This window comes from Sus scrofa, chromosome 14 (assembly GCF_054392235.1).
Source record: "Sus scrofa isolate SSC_HxYL_T2T_F1_AM1 chromosome 14, Sscrofa_HxYL_maternal_Yorkshire_Landrace_v2.0, whole genome shotgun sequence".
Lineage (NCBI taxonomy): Eukaryota > Metazoa > Chordata > Mammalia > Artiodactyla > Suidae > Sus > Sus scrofa.
In genome coordinates this window covers 38,173,605-38,185,812 of record NC_139396.1, presented here as the reverse complement: position 1 = coordinate 38,185,812, position 12,208 = coordinate 38,173,605, and the positions used below count along the sequence as shown (strand labels likewise).

General features: G+C 45.2%; 1 protein-coding gene across 18 annotated transcripts in view; it reads left to right on the top strand.

Annotated features, from left to right (window-relative positions):
- The window catches only part of GALNTL6 (polypeptide N-acetylgalactosaminyltransferase like 6), a 1,215,026-nt gene that overhangs the window by 1,146,894 nt on the left and 55,924 nt on the right, over nucleotides 1-12,208 (top strand). For all 18 annotated transcript variants that reach the window (XM_084994758.1, XM_021072445.2, XM_084994753.1 and 15 more), the window contains one exon: nucleotides 2,702-2,923. In XM_084994758.1, coding sequence (XP_084850884.1) covers nucleotides 2,702-2,923 — 222 coding nt within the window. The remainder of the gene's footprint in view (nucleotides 1-2,701; nucleotides 2,924-12,208) is intronic.

The following is a 12,208-nucleotide window of genomic DNA, read 5'->3' as shown; positions in this document are numbered from 1 at the left end:
CTGGGAACTTCCATATGCCCTGGATGTGGCCATTAACAAAAAGATTAGCATGCCCCCAATGAGCACACACATGTGGGCTTAGGCCTTTTAATTTGGAGTGGGGGGAGCTATCCAACCCTAACTTTATGGCATTTATAGTCTAAACGTGCTTATTACCCAACTCAAAATAGATTTCTTAGTGACAAATCTTTCTTGCAAGCTATCAGAATTTTTAAGGCATGTCTCCACTTAATAAATCACTTTCTCATTATTCCTGGGTAATTTACCTCTTCGCTTCTGCTTTTTGCTATGTTCGTGCCTTTATTCATTTTTATTTATCAGAGAAGCACAAAGTAGGTGAAAATTAAATATTTTCACTTTACATATAATTGGTTTAAGATAAAGGTTGAAACCACTAGGTTCAAAAATCTAATTTGAATACAAATAAAGTTTTAATATTATCAAATATTTTTTCCATCCTATCTTTGAGCCTTGCTGCTAATCATAAAAATTGTTTGTCCAAGGACAAATGAACAAAGAATACATTTCACCCAGAATATTTGTCAGAATAAAAGGGAAATGGTGAGATGACATTTACGACGCTCTTGGATGTTACATGTGCAAGTGGCACTTGGTCCCAGAACAGAGCCAGAACCTCGAAAGATTGCATTTCCTTTCTTCTCTCCAAACAAATCAGGCAGCTCTGAGTCTGAGACAAGGGCTAGACTAGTACCAAACAATGTCAGCCCTGATTATCTGTCAGAGTAAACTGCAGTCAGAGGAGTGGAAAGAGTTATGGGCCAGGCGATGCCAATGAGATGTCAGACAGCGTGGTGATGGCAAATAAAAACCCCTCAGAGAACAAGTCTTATGCTCCCCCTACCAGGAATCTTAGAAAGGAAGGACAGAGGCAACCAAGAGAGCAGGGGTAGTCTTTATGGCACTGGGTCTTTTCTGCATCTTGATTAGTCATCTCATGCTAACCAAGGAGTCCAGGAGAATAAATGGGGGCAGGTGATGTGCCCAGACCTGGGGGTGGGTGGAGGGGGGTGCCTCAGGGATACTGAAGGTGGGATGGTGAGAAAATAAGAGAAGGTGCATTTCCACTGTGAACAGGATATCCAGAGACTCTGTCCTCAGATCCAGCAGACCTCTAGGCTTAGGGTTAGGGTTAGGGCTAACCCTAACAGCCTAACAGTCTCAGGCTCTAGTTAAGACTCTGTTGAAATTTTTATCTGTTTTCTTTTTTTTTTTTTTTTTTTTTTTTTTTGGCTTTTTTTTTTAGGCATATGGAATTTCCCAGGCTAGGGAGAAAAATGAAGCTGCAGCTGCTGGCCTATGCCACAGCCACTGCAGGATCTGAGCCGTGTCTGCAACCTACACCACAGTTCACGACAATGCCGGATCCTTAACCCACTGAGTGAGGCTAGGGATCGAACCCGCAACTTCATGGTTCCCAGTCGGATTCATTTCCACTGCACCATGACAGAAACTCCTGCAATTTTTAAAATAAAGTGATTTTCCTAAATATCCCTAGTTTTTACTTCAGTCAGTTAGGTCTGGGTCTTCCTGGCCATTCTGCTGGTTTTATTTTCTAAGTGCAAATGAGACGATAGAAAGGGTCCAAGGGTTCACACCAACTGGGCACTGAAAGCAGGACGTTTGAAGACAAAAGCAACCAAGAACCAGCGCCGATGGGGCCCCCACCAATAAAGCTGGGCCATCGGCATTGATGTTCCAGACAAGGCAGGGTCCTCCCCAGTGTTCTGGGCACCATGAGCGAAGGGACTCAGGGTAGCTTATAGCAGCCCTTCTCAAAGACCCTGCAACAGGTCAGTTCGCCCCTAGCCACACCCAACACCTGGGTGCTCTGATTTCCAATGCTGCACTATTATTCTTATACTAGTTAGAATAGCCATAGTAACTACTGTACTATCCTAGGTCCCTTACAGGTACTGCTATACTTAATCCTGTCACCAGTCCCATGATGGAGGCACATATGACCACATGTACCTTCCTCATGAGCGGCCCAGAGTGTGTCAGTTACTTGCTCAATCTCAAAACTGGGGAAAGAGCTGGACTTCTACCCTGAGCCCTCACACACCTGCCCCCAAGGGGGTGCCTCTCTCTACCATGCACCCGGCTCCCTCCCATGGAACCATCTGCATTGAAGACTGGCCGCCTGATGCTTCTTTGGCCCCACTTCACTGTGCAGTGGCGCATCCGTGTGGTACAAATTATCAACACAATGTCCTGAATTTACTAACACTGGGCTCTCTCTAAGTGGGAGCAAAAAAATCAGCTTATTTGTCCTCATTCTTTCCAAGATCCCTAACTGTTCCTTGACATGGTTTAAGCAATTTGATGCCTGGGAGCAATGTCATTATTGTCATTCGATGCCAGGTCCAACGCCTGTAGTTCTCCGTGAAAAAACAAAGAATTTATAAGCGCAAAGTAACAGGAGGGATGAGAAAGCTGGCAGGATTGTAAACTGGGTTTTTCTGGCTCCTATAAATTAGCGATCCTAATGGGTAGTTGAACCCCTGCCAGAAGCAGACCTGTGTAAAAGGCCAGGGGTTGATCATCTCCTGGCAGTTTTGAAAACTTGCCACCAGAACTGCCTGAGGTTGTCGCATTTCTTCCCGCTTTTCCATTTCCAGGCCAGTGAAAATCCCCCTCTGCGTGCACAGGCCAGTAACTGCCACTCTTTTCTGCTGCACAGAACCTGAAGCGGGTGGCGGAGACCTGGATGGACGAGTTTGCTGAGTACATTTACCAGCGGCGCCCAGAGTACAGGCACCTCTCCACGGGGGACCTCTCTGCCCAGAAGGAGCTGCGCAAACAACTCAAGTGCAAGGACTTCAAGTGGTTCATGGCGGCTGTGGCCTGGGATGTGCCCAAGTACTACCCTCCGGTGGAGCCCCCACCCGCCGCCTGGGGGGAGGTGAGAAGCCCTTACCTGGGGCAGCCAGCTCTCTAGCCCCCCAGCGGGTGGCGGGAGGCGGGGGCTGCTGAAACCATCTGCTCCCTTCCTCTGCTGCCAAGTCAAGTCAGTTTACATCAGCTCCAATAAGCCTACGTCCGGCCGTTCTAGGAACCGCTGCACGTACACATTCAGCTCACCCCTAGAATCCTTGGCCACCATTCATCCCCAAAATTGATTTTCTTAAATGCACCTGGAAAATATTTATAGATTGGTGGAATTGGCATAAGAGCTTGCAGAGAATGAGACTAGCTGTAGTGCCCGGCATACATAAGTGTGTCCTGATAACCAAGATACAGTTCCTCCCCAGCCCCCAAGCCTGGTGGTGTCGCTATTCCTGCAGGAGGACCTGGTGCTGAGGGGCGGGGCTGCTTTGCTAACGGGGTGGGGGGCGGGGGAGGGTTGCCACAGGTAATCACGCAAGAAGTGCTTTTCCTGTAATTCCCAGAACTGTGGCATGAGCGGGGCCACATCGGTTCCTTAAATCAACACTAAGCTTTCCACCTCTGAGTGCTTCTTTTTAATTTTAGTTAGTGATCTAAAGTGGAATGAGCTGAAAAGCCCCAATTCCCATATTTAAAGTAGCCGCCTTTGGACAAATAAGGACCTTTGTGCCAGGTTCACTTTCAGCCCCTCCTATTGCCACGGCCTTTCCCCTTAGGAAAGAGTATGCTGGAGTGAGGCCTAGAGTGGATTTTTTCTGCAGTTTTAATCCACTCGTAGCTGGAGGCGGGGCGGATGCTAAACGCCGCCCCAGTCCTGGGGGCTCACGTTGTGGAGGAGACTTCCCATCGTCGTCCTTAGCTTTGCAGCATGGAGAGAACATGCGTTTGCTTGGTTATCGTCTGTGGCTTTGCAGAGCTCTGAAAGCAGGTTGTTCCCTGGGCGTGGTGGGCGAGGGTGCACAGGGGCAGCGATCTTGGTGAGTGGTCCAGCGATCTTGGTGAATGGTCCAGCACCCTCTACAGAAAACACCTTCAGTGGGTGACCTGTGCTGTGGCTGAGTTTGCTGAGAGGTCCAAAGAGATGTTCTCTACTTGACCTGGGATACCTCTGGCATGAAGGACAGAGCGGAGGCCAGAACCACACGCTCAGTCTACTAATGCTTTGGGGGTATGGGCTAATACTGATCCTGGATGCTTGTGTCAGTGAGTAATTTGGTCTAATGCCTTGCTTCCTAAATATTTCATTAACGCACCCCTGGGATACCAGTAATATTACTCTGCTAGTATTCATTTCTGCTGTCTACCAGGGGCTGAATTTACAGCAGCAGAAATTTAAAGTAGATCCCAGAGAGAACTGTCTTAGTCCAAAGCCTTGTAAGACACAGGGATTTGTTACCCAATAAGCAGGTAAGTTTCTTCCTTGAGTCTTTTGGTTAAGGTTATATCTGCCATCTTTCTATAAGAACATAAAAACAGTCCTGCCTTACTGACTACAGAAACTTCAAGACTTCCCAGCATCACACATGAGTTAAATCTCATCAATTGTTTCTCCAGTCTATGGGGAAACAATCTTTTATTCCAACCTAGTTGCTATCGAAACTTCAACTGGTCACATTTTACCTGACTAAACCATAACCTCCATTTATAAAACATCCTGCTTAGAAACAGACTCCAGATGTCCCAGAGATACTAGAAAAGACACACCTCCTGGGAATAATCAAAATAAGAACCATCTTGCAGGGGGAGGGGTGGGAGTGGGGGAGAGAACTGTCTTACAGCCAGGTGGGCCATGCCAGTGTTATCCTCTATTACTCTTGACTGCCTCATATCTTTACATGGTTTGTCTGGGCCCTGGAGACATTTGAGTTCATTCTTCTTGGTCTAAACAATCAGACACCGAGAAGATCAGATTTTTTAAAAATATAATAGCAACTTTCTTTCCCCAAAGCCTCAGAACAGCAAACAAAGAAAGGACATATTTAGGTTTAGGGCAAGAAGAAAATGACAACTAGTTCAAGGGCCAGTTACATTCAGTTGCATTTGTTCAGTGAAGGGGAGGCACACAGCATTTGTGAAGATGGGGCGCATGGGAGAAAGGCAGAATGAAATCAATTAAGTGACAGCGTTTGGGCTGGTAAACCATATGGAAAAATATCTGCTTCCCAAGCTGAGTAGATCCCTGAGAATAAAAGTGATGCCTGGATAGTCAATGCAAGAAGCAAATGAAGTATTTGAAGTGCAGCTTCATCTAAATGAAGTGATAGAAAGGAGAGACCATTTTCTAATAACAACCTACTTCTTAGTGGTGGATACAAATTAAATGTGCAGAATATACCTGTGGACCATCTTATCTCTGAAAAAAATTCAAAGTTTTCGCTCGTGTTTTTCTTTTCCCTCTGAGGATGGCTTTTGTTTATGGGTTTTTTTTTGTTGTTGTTGTCGTTGTTTTTTTACTTTGGAATAATTTTAAAAGGACAGAAAACTTGCAAAGAAAGTACAGAAGAAAGTCTTAATGCCAATAAACTGTCCACTTAAAGTGGAAAAAAAAAAAGCAGCTTTATAGAAAAAAAAAAGAAAGAAAGAAAGTACAGAAAGTTAACAAACAGAAGTTCCCATCATGGCTCAGTGGTAACGAACCTAACGAATATCCATGAGGACACAGGTTCAATCAGTGGGTTAAGGATCCGGTGTTGCTGTGAGCTGTGGTGTAGGTTGCAGATGGGGCTCAGATCCTGAGTTGCCGTGGCTGTGGCTGTGGCTGGCAGCTGTAGCTCCAATTCGACCCCTAGCCTGGGAACCTCATTATGCTGTGGGTGCTGCCCTAAAAAGACAAAAGATAAAAAATAATAATAATAAGCAAAAAGGGAAACACAGATGGTGGTATTTTTGTTAAAGCAGTGGTAGGAAGGAACCACAAACCAGAGAACCCTCTATGTGAGAGCTATGCCAGGAAGCTGGGTGACTGGCTGTTTCATGCACTTGTACTTGGAACGGTTTCTACCTGCCTCCCTGTGCCAGCCTGATTCTGGGTAAACAGTGAAGTGCTGAGGCAACATTTGGCTCCGACCGGGCCGTCAGAACTGGCTTTTAAAGATACAGTTACAGACCATAAACAGCCTATAAACGGCTCCTCGCTTCCCTGACAGATTCTGCCGGTCGGTCGGTCTCCTCAGCCTTCTCTGAGGACTGGTGCATGTGTCTCCTCAGCCGTCTCTCTGCTTCTGCCCTCCCTCCTCCAGCCTGTTCTCAACACTGGCCACTTCAAACGGGTGATTAGGTCGCTGCCTCACTCAGAACTTTTCAATGTCTACCGGCCCTCTTGGGTATCAGGCCTCACCTGTGCCCTCAATACCTGCCCCTGTGGTGTCCCCCCACCCCCCAACTGCACCTCTTGCTGTTTGCCCTGGGCTTTCTCTCCTCTGGGCACACAAGCCCCAGCACTGCCCCTCAACAGACCAGGCACCAGCGCCCCCACCCCACCCAACCCCAGGGCTTTGTCTCCTGCTTAGACTCTTCAGGCCCAGAAACCCCAGAGCTCTTCCCTCATTCCCTTCGGGCGCTTTTTCTCAAGCACACAACCTTCTCAGGAAAGCCTTCCCTGGTCACTCCCTCTGTCCTGTGCAACAAGGCACCTGGGTGTGCCAGTCACCGTGCACCCCCAGCCCCCTCTCCCCCTCTCTCCCCATCAGACAACAATCTATGTCATCTACTTGCTTGTCTATCTAGAGAGCCAGTCCTGGGGCAGAGGGAGTCTGCTGATTTGCTGAGTTACTACTACCCTTCAATAGCTAGAATCAGGGTTCAGCAATGCAGTAGGTGCTCATTTAATGCTTGGTGAGTGAATGATTGCTGAAGAATGAAGGGTCCTGGCTGCCTCTTGCCCCTCTGCACTCACAACTCTTCCCTGAGGCCCCCACAGGCAGGCTGAGCCCTGGCTCCCCGCCCCCACCCCACCCCTCAGGGAGGGGGTCCACACCACCCTCTGCCTGGACATTCAGAATCTGCCTCTTTGGAGAGCGTGGCAGGAAGATGGTGTGAGTAATGAAGCTCAGGCGAGTGATTCCTGTGGTCACCAGGTTCACATTCCATATCACAGTCCAAGAAGATATGAAATATTCCCTAACAACCTAAGGAAAACCTCCAAAGGTAAAAGTCCTCTGTGCCAGCAATTTCCAAACTCTCCCCACCAGCCTCCTACTTCAAAGGCAAGAAGAGATTAAGGTTACCACTGACAGGGAAGTCCTACCATCTTCTGGTCCCCAGAGTAGGGGGTGGAGTGAGGAGGCCCTGGGCCCCCAGAGAGGAAATGGGGCTTTGAGCCCTGTATTAAGTCAAGCATTCCCTGGTGCTATTCCTCAGTGCTGGGCTGGAGAGGCTAAGAACAGGTGTAAAGTAGAAAAACGTTCTAAAACCGTGCACATAGGAAGTGTCTCTTTTTGTGTCAAGATGCTACATAAAAGAAAGTTTCCCTTCATTTTTTGCCTCCTTCCTCTCCTTAGAATTCATGAATTTGCTACAGCCGTTTATATTCCTCCTTTCTAGTCCAAAAAGAGGATTTCTGCAGAATCCCATAGATCACATGTAAGAGGGAATAAAAGATGTAAAATAGACAAACGTGTCTTTTCCAGCGAAGGTGTCTGCTCACTGTCCTCAATGTGCCAATCTTGGCATCCGTTCGTCACCTCACCACTGTGCAAAACTTTTTAAAAAAATCTGTTTTCAGAATTCATCTCGGTGCCGAACTCTTACTGCTACTATTTAAATTGCTCACTCAGGACTCACGTCGCCCTGAATTGCAGCACCTTTCACCAAGACAGGCCCCCTGAATAATTCCAGCTCGTCTTCTCACTTCCACCACTCTCAACTGCTCCTAACTCACTGTCTTTCTCCTGGTGTTCTCACTGCACACAAGACATTTCAGATTTCTCTGTAGCCGCTTCCAGGAAAGGAAGTTAGACACTAGAAGGTGCCTCATCTGAAAGGCCATCTGATGGTGCAGTGCTGTCTCTTTCAAACAAATTCTGTGTTGGCGGCTGCCATGTAACCAAAGTGGACCCGAGGCTCTGGCTTCTCTGGGGAGAGCGAGGCCAGCCCTCCTACCTCCCCCACAATCTCGACTGACAACTGGCAGATCTGCAGCGCCGGTCTTACTCCTCCCCTGGCAACTCTGCCGGGACCGTCCCTGCCATTCGGCTGCCATCTGTCTAAGCCAGGTCTTTAAATTAAGCAGCCACAGAGATGATCTGTCATTTCCTGAGTTTATGAGACTCGAGCTGTCATTTATTTTCTCAGGCAGAGACAATGCCGGCACACTGTGCTACTTCATCTCTCTGGAGCTCCACAACCAGGCGGGGGAAAAATGTAAGACCACATAAAGAACTGCATTATCCTTTAGGCTTTTCCTGTGTGTTTTCTGAGTTCTCAACAGTTGAGACAGTTGAAGACAGACTCAGTGTTTTAGGATGGACATGATCTTAGTTTCATATTCCCAGCTGGGCAAATTGGACATCTTAACGTCTCTACAGTAGCATACTGCTAATGGAATCAGAGATGTTTCAGAGCTAAAAGATTTTTTTTCTCTTATAGAAATGTGCCAAACAAAACCCTGTCTTTTCTTCCTGTTTATTTTGTTTTTTAAACATATGTGTTCATACAGACATATGTTTATACACATAAATATCTACCTTTGGGGGCTCATGTGATAGGAGTAAATGAAATTTTAAGTGTATGTAGCCTAGTTGTGAATTCATTTTAGTGTTTAATTTTCAATAATTGGTACCCTTATAATCTCAAAAAATGATACAAAATTCATAGAAATTGAGACTTGGCATAGTTGGGAAAATTTTCCAAACACAGGCATAAGAACAGCCCCACCCCCACTCCCCATTCTTTAACAAAGTGCCCAGCTGGCTTCTGTGAGAACTCCGAGTGGTCCCTACAGGGGTAACTGCCCTCAATTTCTCTTAAAAGAGTCCAGTGACCACCCACAGGTTGGTGGAGGACAAGGATAAACACAGCAGGAGCTCCCTGGTGGCCTAGCTTTTAAGGATCTGGTGTTGTCACTAATGTGGTTAGATCCATGGCCCAGGAACTTGCACACGCTACAGGTACAGCCAGAAAAAAAGCACATACACAGCAAAAAAATGAGAAAGGTTCCTGGGGTCCTGGAATAATACTGAGAGGACACTGGGAGTCATCCTAAAAGATGCAGACGGATGCCCAGATGCATCATCCGGCCTGGAATTGGCTTAATCATTTGCAGGCAGTCAAGTTAAGAACAAGAGCAAATACTCCCCTGAATGTCCTTGCTACACACTGAGCAGTCTGTTAGCAGTAGGTCTTAGCTGGCCCTGCTCCAAACTCTGGGAAACTCAGGAGCCACACTGCTTAGATGTAAGTCGTCCCTTCTACTCACAACTTAAAGGTCATCAGTCAGTCTCAGATTCTGTGAGCATCCCGAAAATACCTGTCTCTCTGTCTTGGGCTGAGAGGCGGGAGAGTCAGTGCTCCTGGTCTCCCTGGGAGCCCACATTCTTTCTCCACATTTTGTTCACTCACAACTATCTTTTTATGGGTTTTGATCCACTTGATTAGACTTCTTACTAATTTTTTTTTTTAAATGCAGAAATTGGAGTTCCTGTCGTGTCTCAGCAGAAATGAATCTGACTAGTATTCATGAGGATGCATGTTTGATCCCTGGCCTCATTCAGAGGGTTAAGGATCCGGCATTGCCATGAGCTGTGGTGTAGGTCGCAGACGCAACTCAGAGTTGGCGTTGCTGTGGCTCTGGTGTAGGCCGGTGGCTACAACTCTGATTAGACCCCTAACCTGGGTACCTCTATACACCCCAGGTACAGCCCATAACAACAACAACAATAACAACAACAAATATATATATATATATACACATATATATATATATATATATATATTCAGGAATTGACTTTGACCACCTTTAGGTTTCCAAAAATCTCTCTCTGTCCCAGCAACAACAAACAAGCTCTGATTTCTTTCCCTTCTACACTGACGTGCATGGCCCTTTCAGGTGAGCCTCTATTGTCTATTATAACATCTGTGAATTGGTCAGTTTTTGGATAAGGTGGCCCTTTATAAAGAGAAATGAACTAACATAATAAAATAATCCCAGGAGGAGCTTAACCAACCCCTGAAACAGGAAGGACAGATCAGTTTTCTTAGTCTTATTCTGGGCCCAAATCATGCAGAATCAGCTACATATATCCAAGCTCCTTGCCCCCCACCCTTTTTCTGCCAGAATTACATACCAGTTGGCAGCAAATAGTTTTGTTCCAGATCCTAACATTCAAATACTGCAAATAAAGAAAAACCATATGGTGTGACATCAGAAATAAAAAGTTAAATTTCCTATATTATTCTTGTTTTTAAAAATATGGGATTTTTGATGCTAAAAACATGGCATCAGCATGGTTTCATTCAATCATAAATACCAGACAAAACATACAGGATAGCAAAAGAAAAAACATAACATAGATGTCACCTGACATAAAATTGGTGACAAGGCGCTCCCAGGAACCCCAGAATCCAGGTTAGTATAACCTATGCACCAGGCAACAGCAGGCCTTAGTGTGGGATCAGCAAAGATCAGAGATCAGGGGTTGGTAGGAAAGGAAGAGAAGGGTGAGTCAGTTCTACAAGCTGCAACTCAGAAATTAGCAAATATTCACCCCCAAAGGAGCCGATCCTTTAATAGAGCTGAAAACTAAAAATGACCCATGCAACTCAAGGACTCCCTGGCAGGCTCCACCCTGAGGAAAGAAACCTCAGGAAACCAGTAAGGGACCTGGGAATTCACGCTGTGCTGAAGCAACACCTCAGAAATGCTCTGAAAACGCTCCCTTTGGGAAAGACAAAGACTCTTCCTGCCTCCTCACCTTGCTGATAAAAGAAAAAAAACCCTGATGTTTGGATCCAAAACAAAATGCTGCAGATCCCAGGGAGACAAACCTCTCACACCGGAAGGAGGGGTCTGAGCAGCACCTCAGGATGCACTTGGAGAGGTAGCCTCACTGCTCAGGAAGGAAAGACCCTAGGGCTCCAGATAAGACACAGATGCAGGAAGCTCCTGTGAATCAAGCTCACCCGTGAGAGACACAGATGTCATCATAAATACAAAGAGGCCTTATTTTTCAATCCGTCACAGTAACAATGCAGAAGAGAGCCCTACAGAGGAATTTTCCAGGAGAACTATTTAATGTGTATACAGAAATAAAACCAGATTATGATAAAACCCCACACGGAGACGCAACGAGGAGAAAGATAAAAATGACCAAATAAAGCTCCAACAGATAATGAAAACATCTCACAAATGTGGCCACCAGGAGGAGAGAGTGGTAGCATAAGATTTCCAAATGAGCTAAAAGAATCTTTAAAACAAAGTTTGAAGGATCCATATGAGTCAGAAAGGAGACAGCTGGAATGCTGTGAAACATGAGGATATGAAAGGGAGCTGAAAACTCGGGAAGAAAAAGAAAAGAGAAGAAGGAAAAAGGATTTCAGAAACAAAGGCTGAGTTAGAAGAAACAAGCAAATAGGGGCCATGGGGTGTACAGCAAAAACTGGCATAACATTGTGCTAATTATATATGTGCCAGAACTATACTCTAATTAAAAATTCAAAAAAAATTTCAAAACAGCAACAACATTCATCAAATAGAAAAAAAAAAAAAAGGAGAGAGAGAGAGAGAGACCATGGGAAGTCCAGGAGGAGAAACCAAACCTGGAAGGGGGAAGAATGAAATTAATAAAGCAGAAATAAAGAAGAGACAGAAGATCCTGTCAAAGATTTAGAACAGAGATTTAATGCAGATTTAATGTCGATTTCCAAAAAAGAATATTTCTCCTCAAAATGAAAGACAACAAATACATAAAACTATTTTCAAGGAACCTTTCACAAAATAAAAAATTTGAATATACATATTAAAGAGGGTGTGGCTGAGAAATTCAACAGAGAATCATCAACATTGAAACATTTCTAGTGAAACAGTTACATTTTTTAAAATGAAGGATAAGGAGTTTGTGCATTCAAGCAAAAACAAACCTAGGTCAGACTTTGATGCATGTTTGGCACCAGAAAACAATGGAGGAACAGTGTAAAGATACTTTAGAAAATAAAATATAAGCCAAAGAAAGATTTTGTATCCAACCAAACTGTGCTTCAAGAATGAAGTTCATTAAAAAATAGTTATAAACATTCAAGAATTCAGGGTTTAATTTTCCCAAGAGTCTCTCTCAGAAACATACTAGAGAATGAACATCAGAAAACC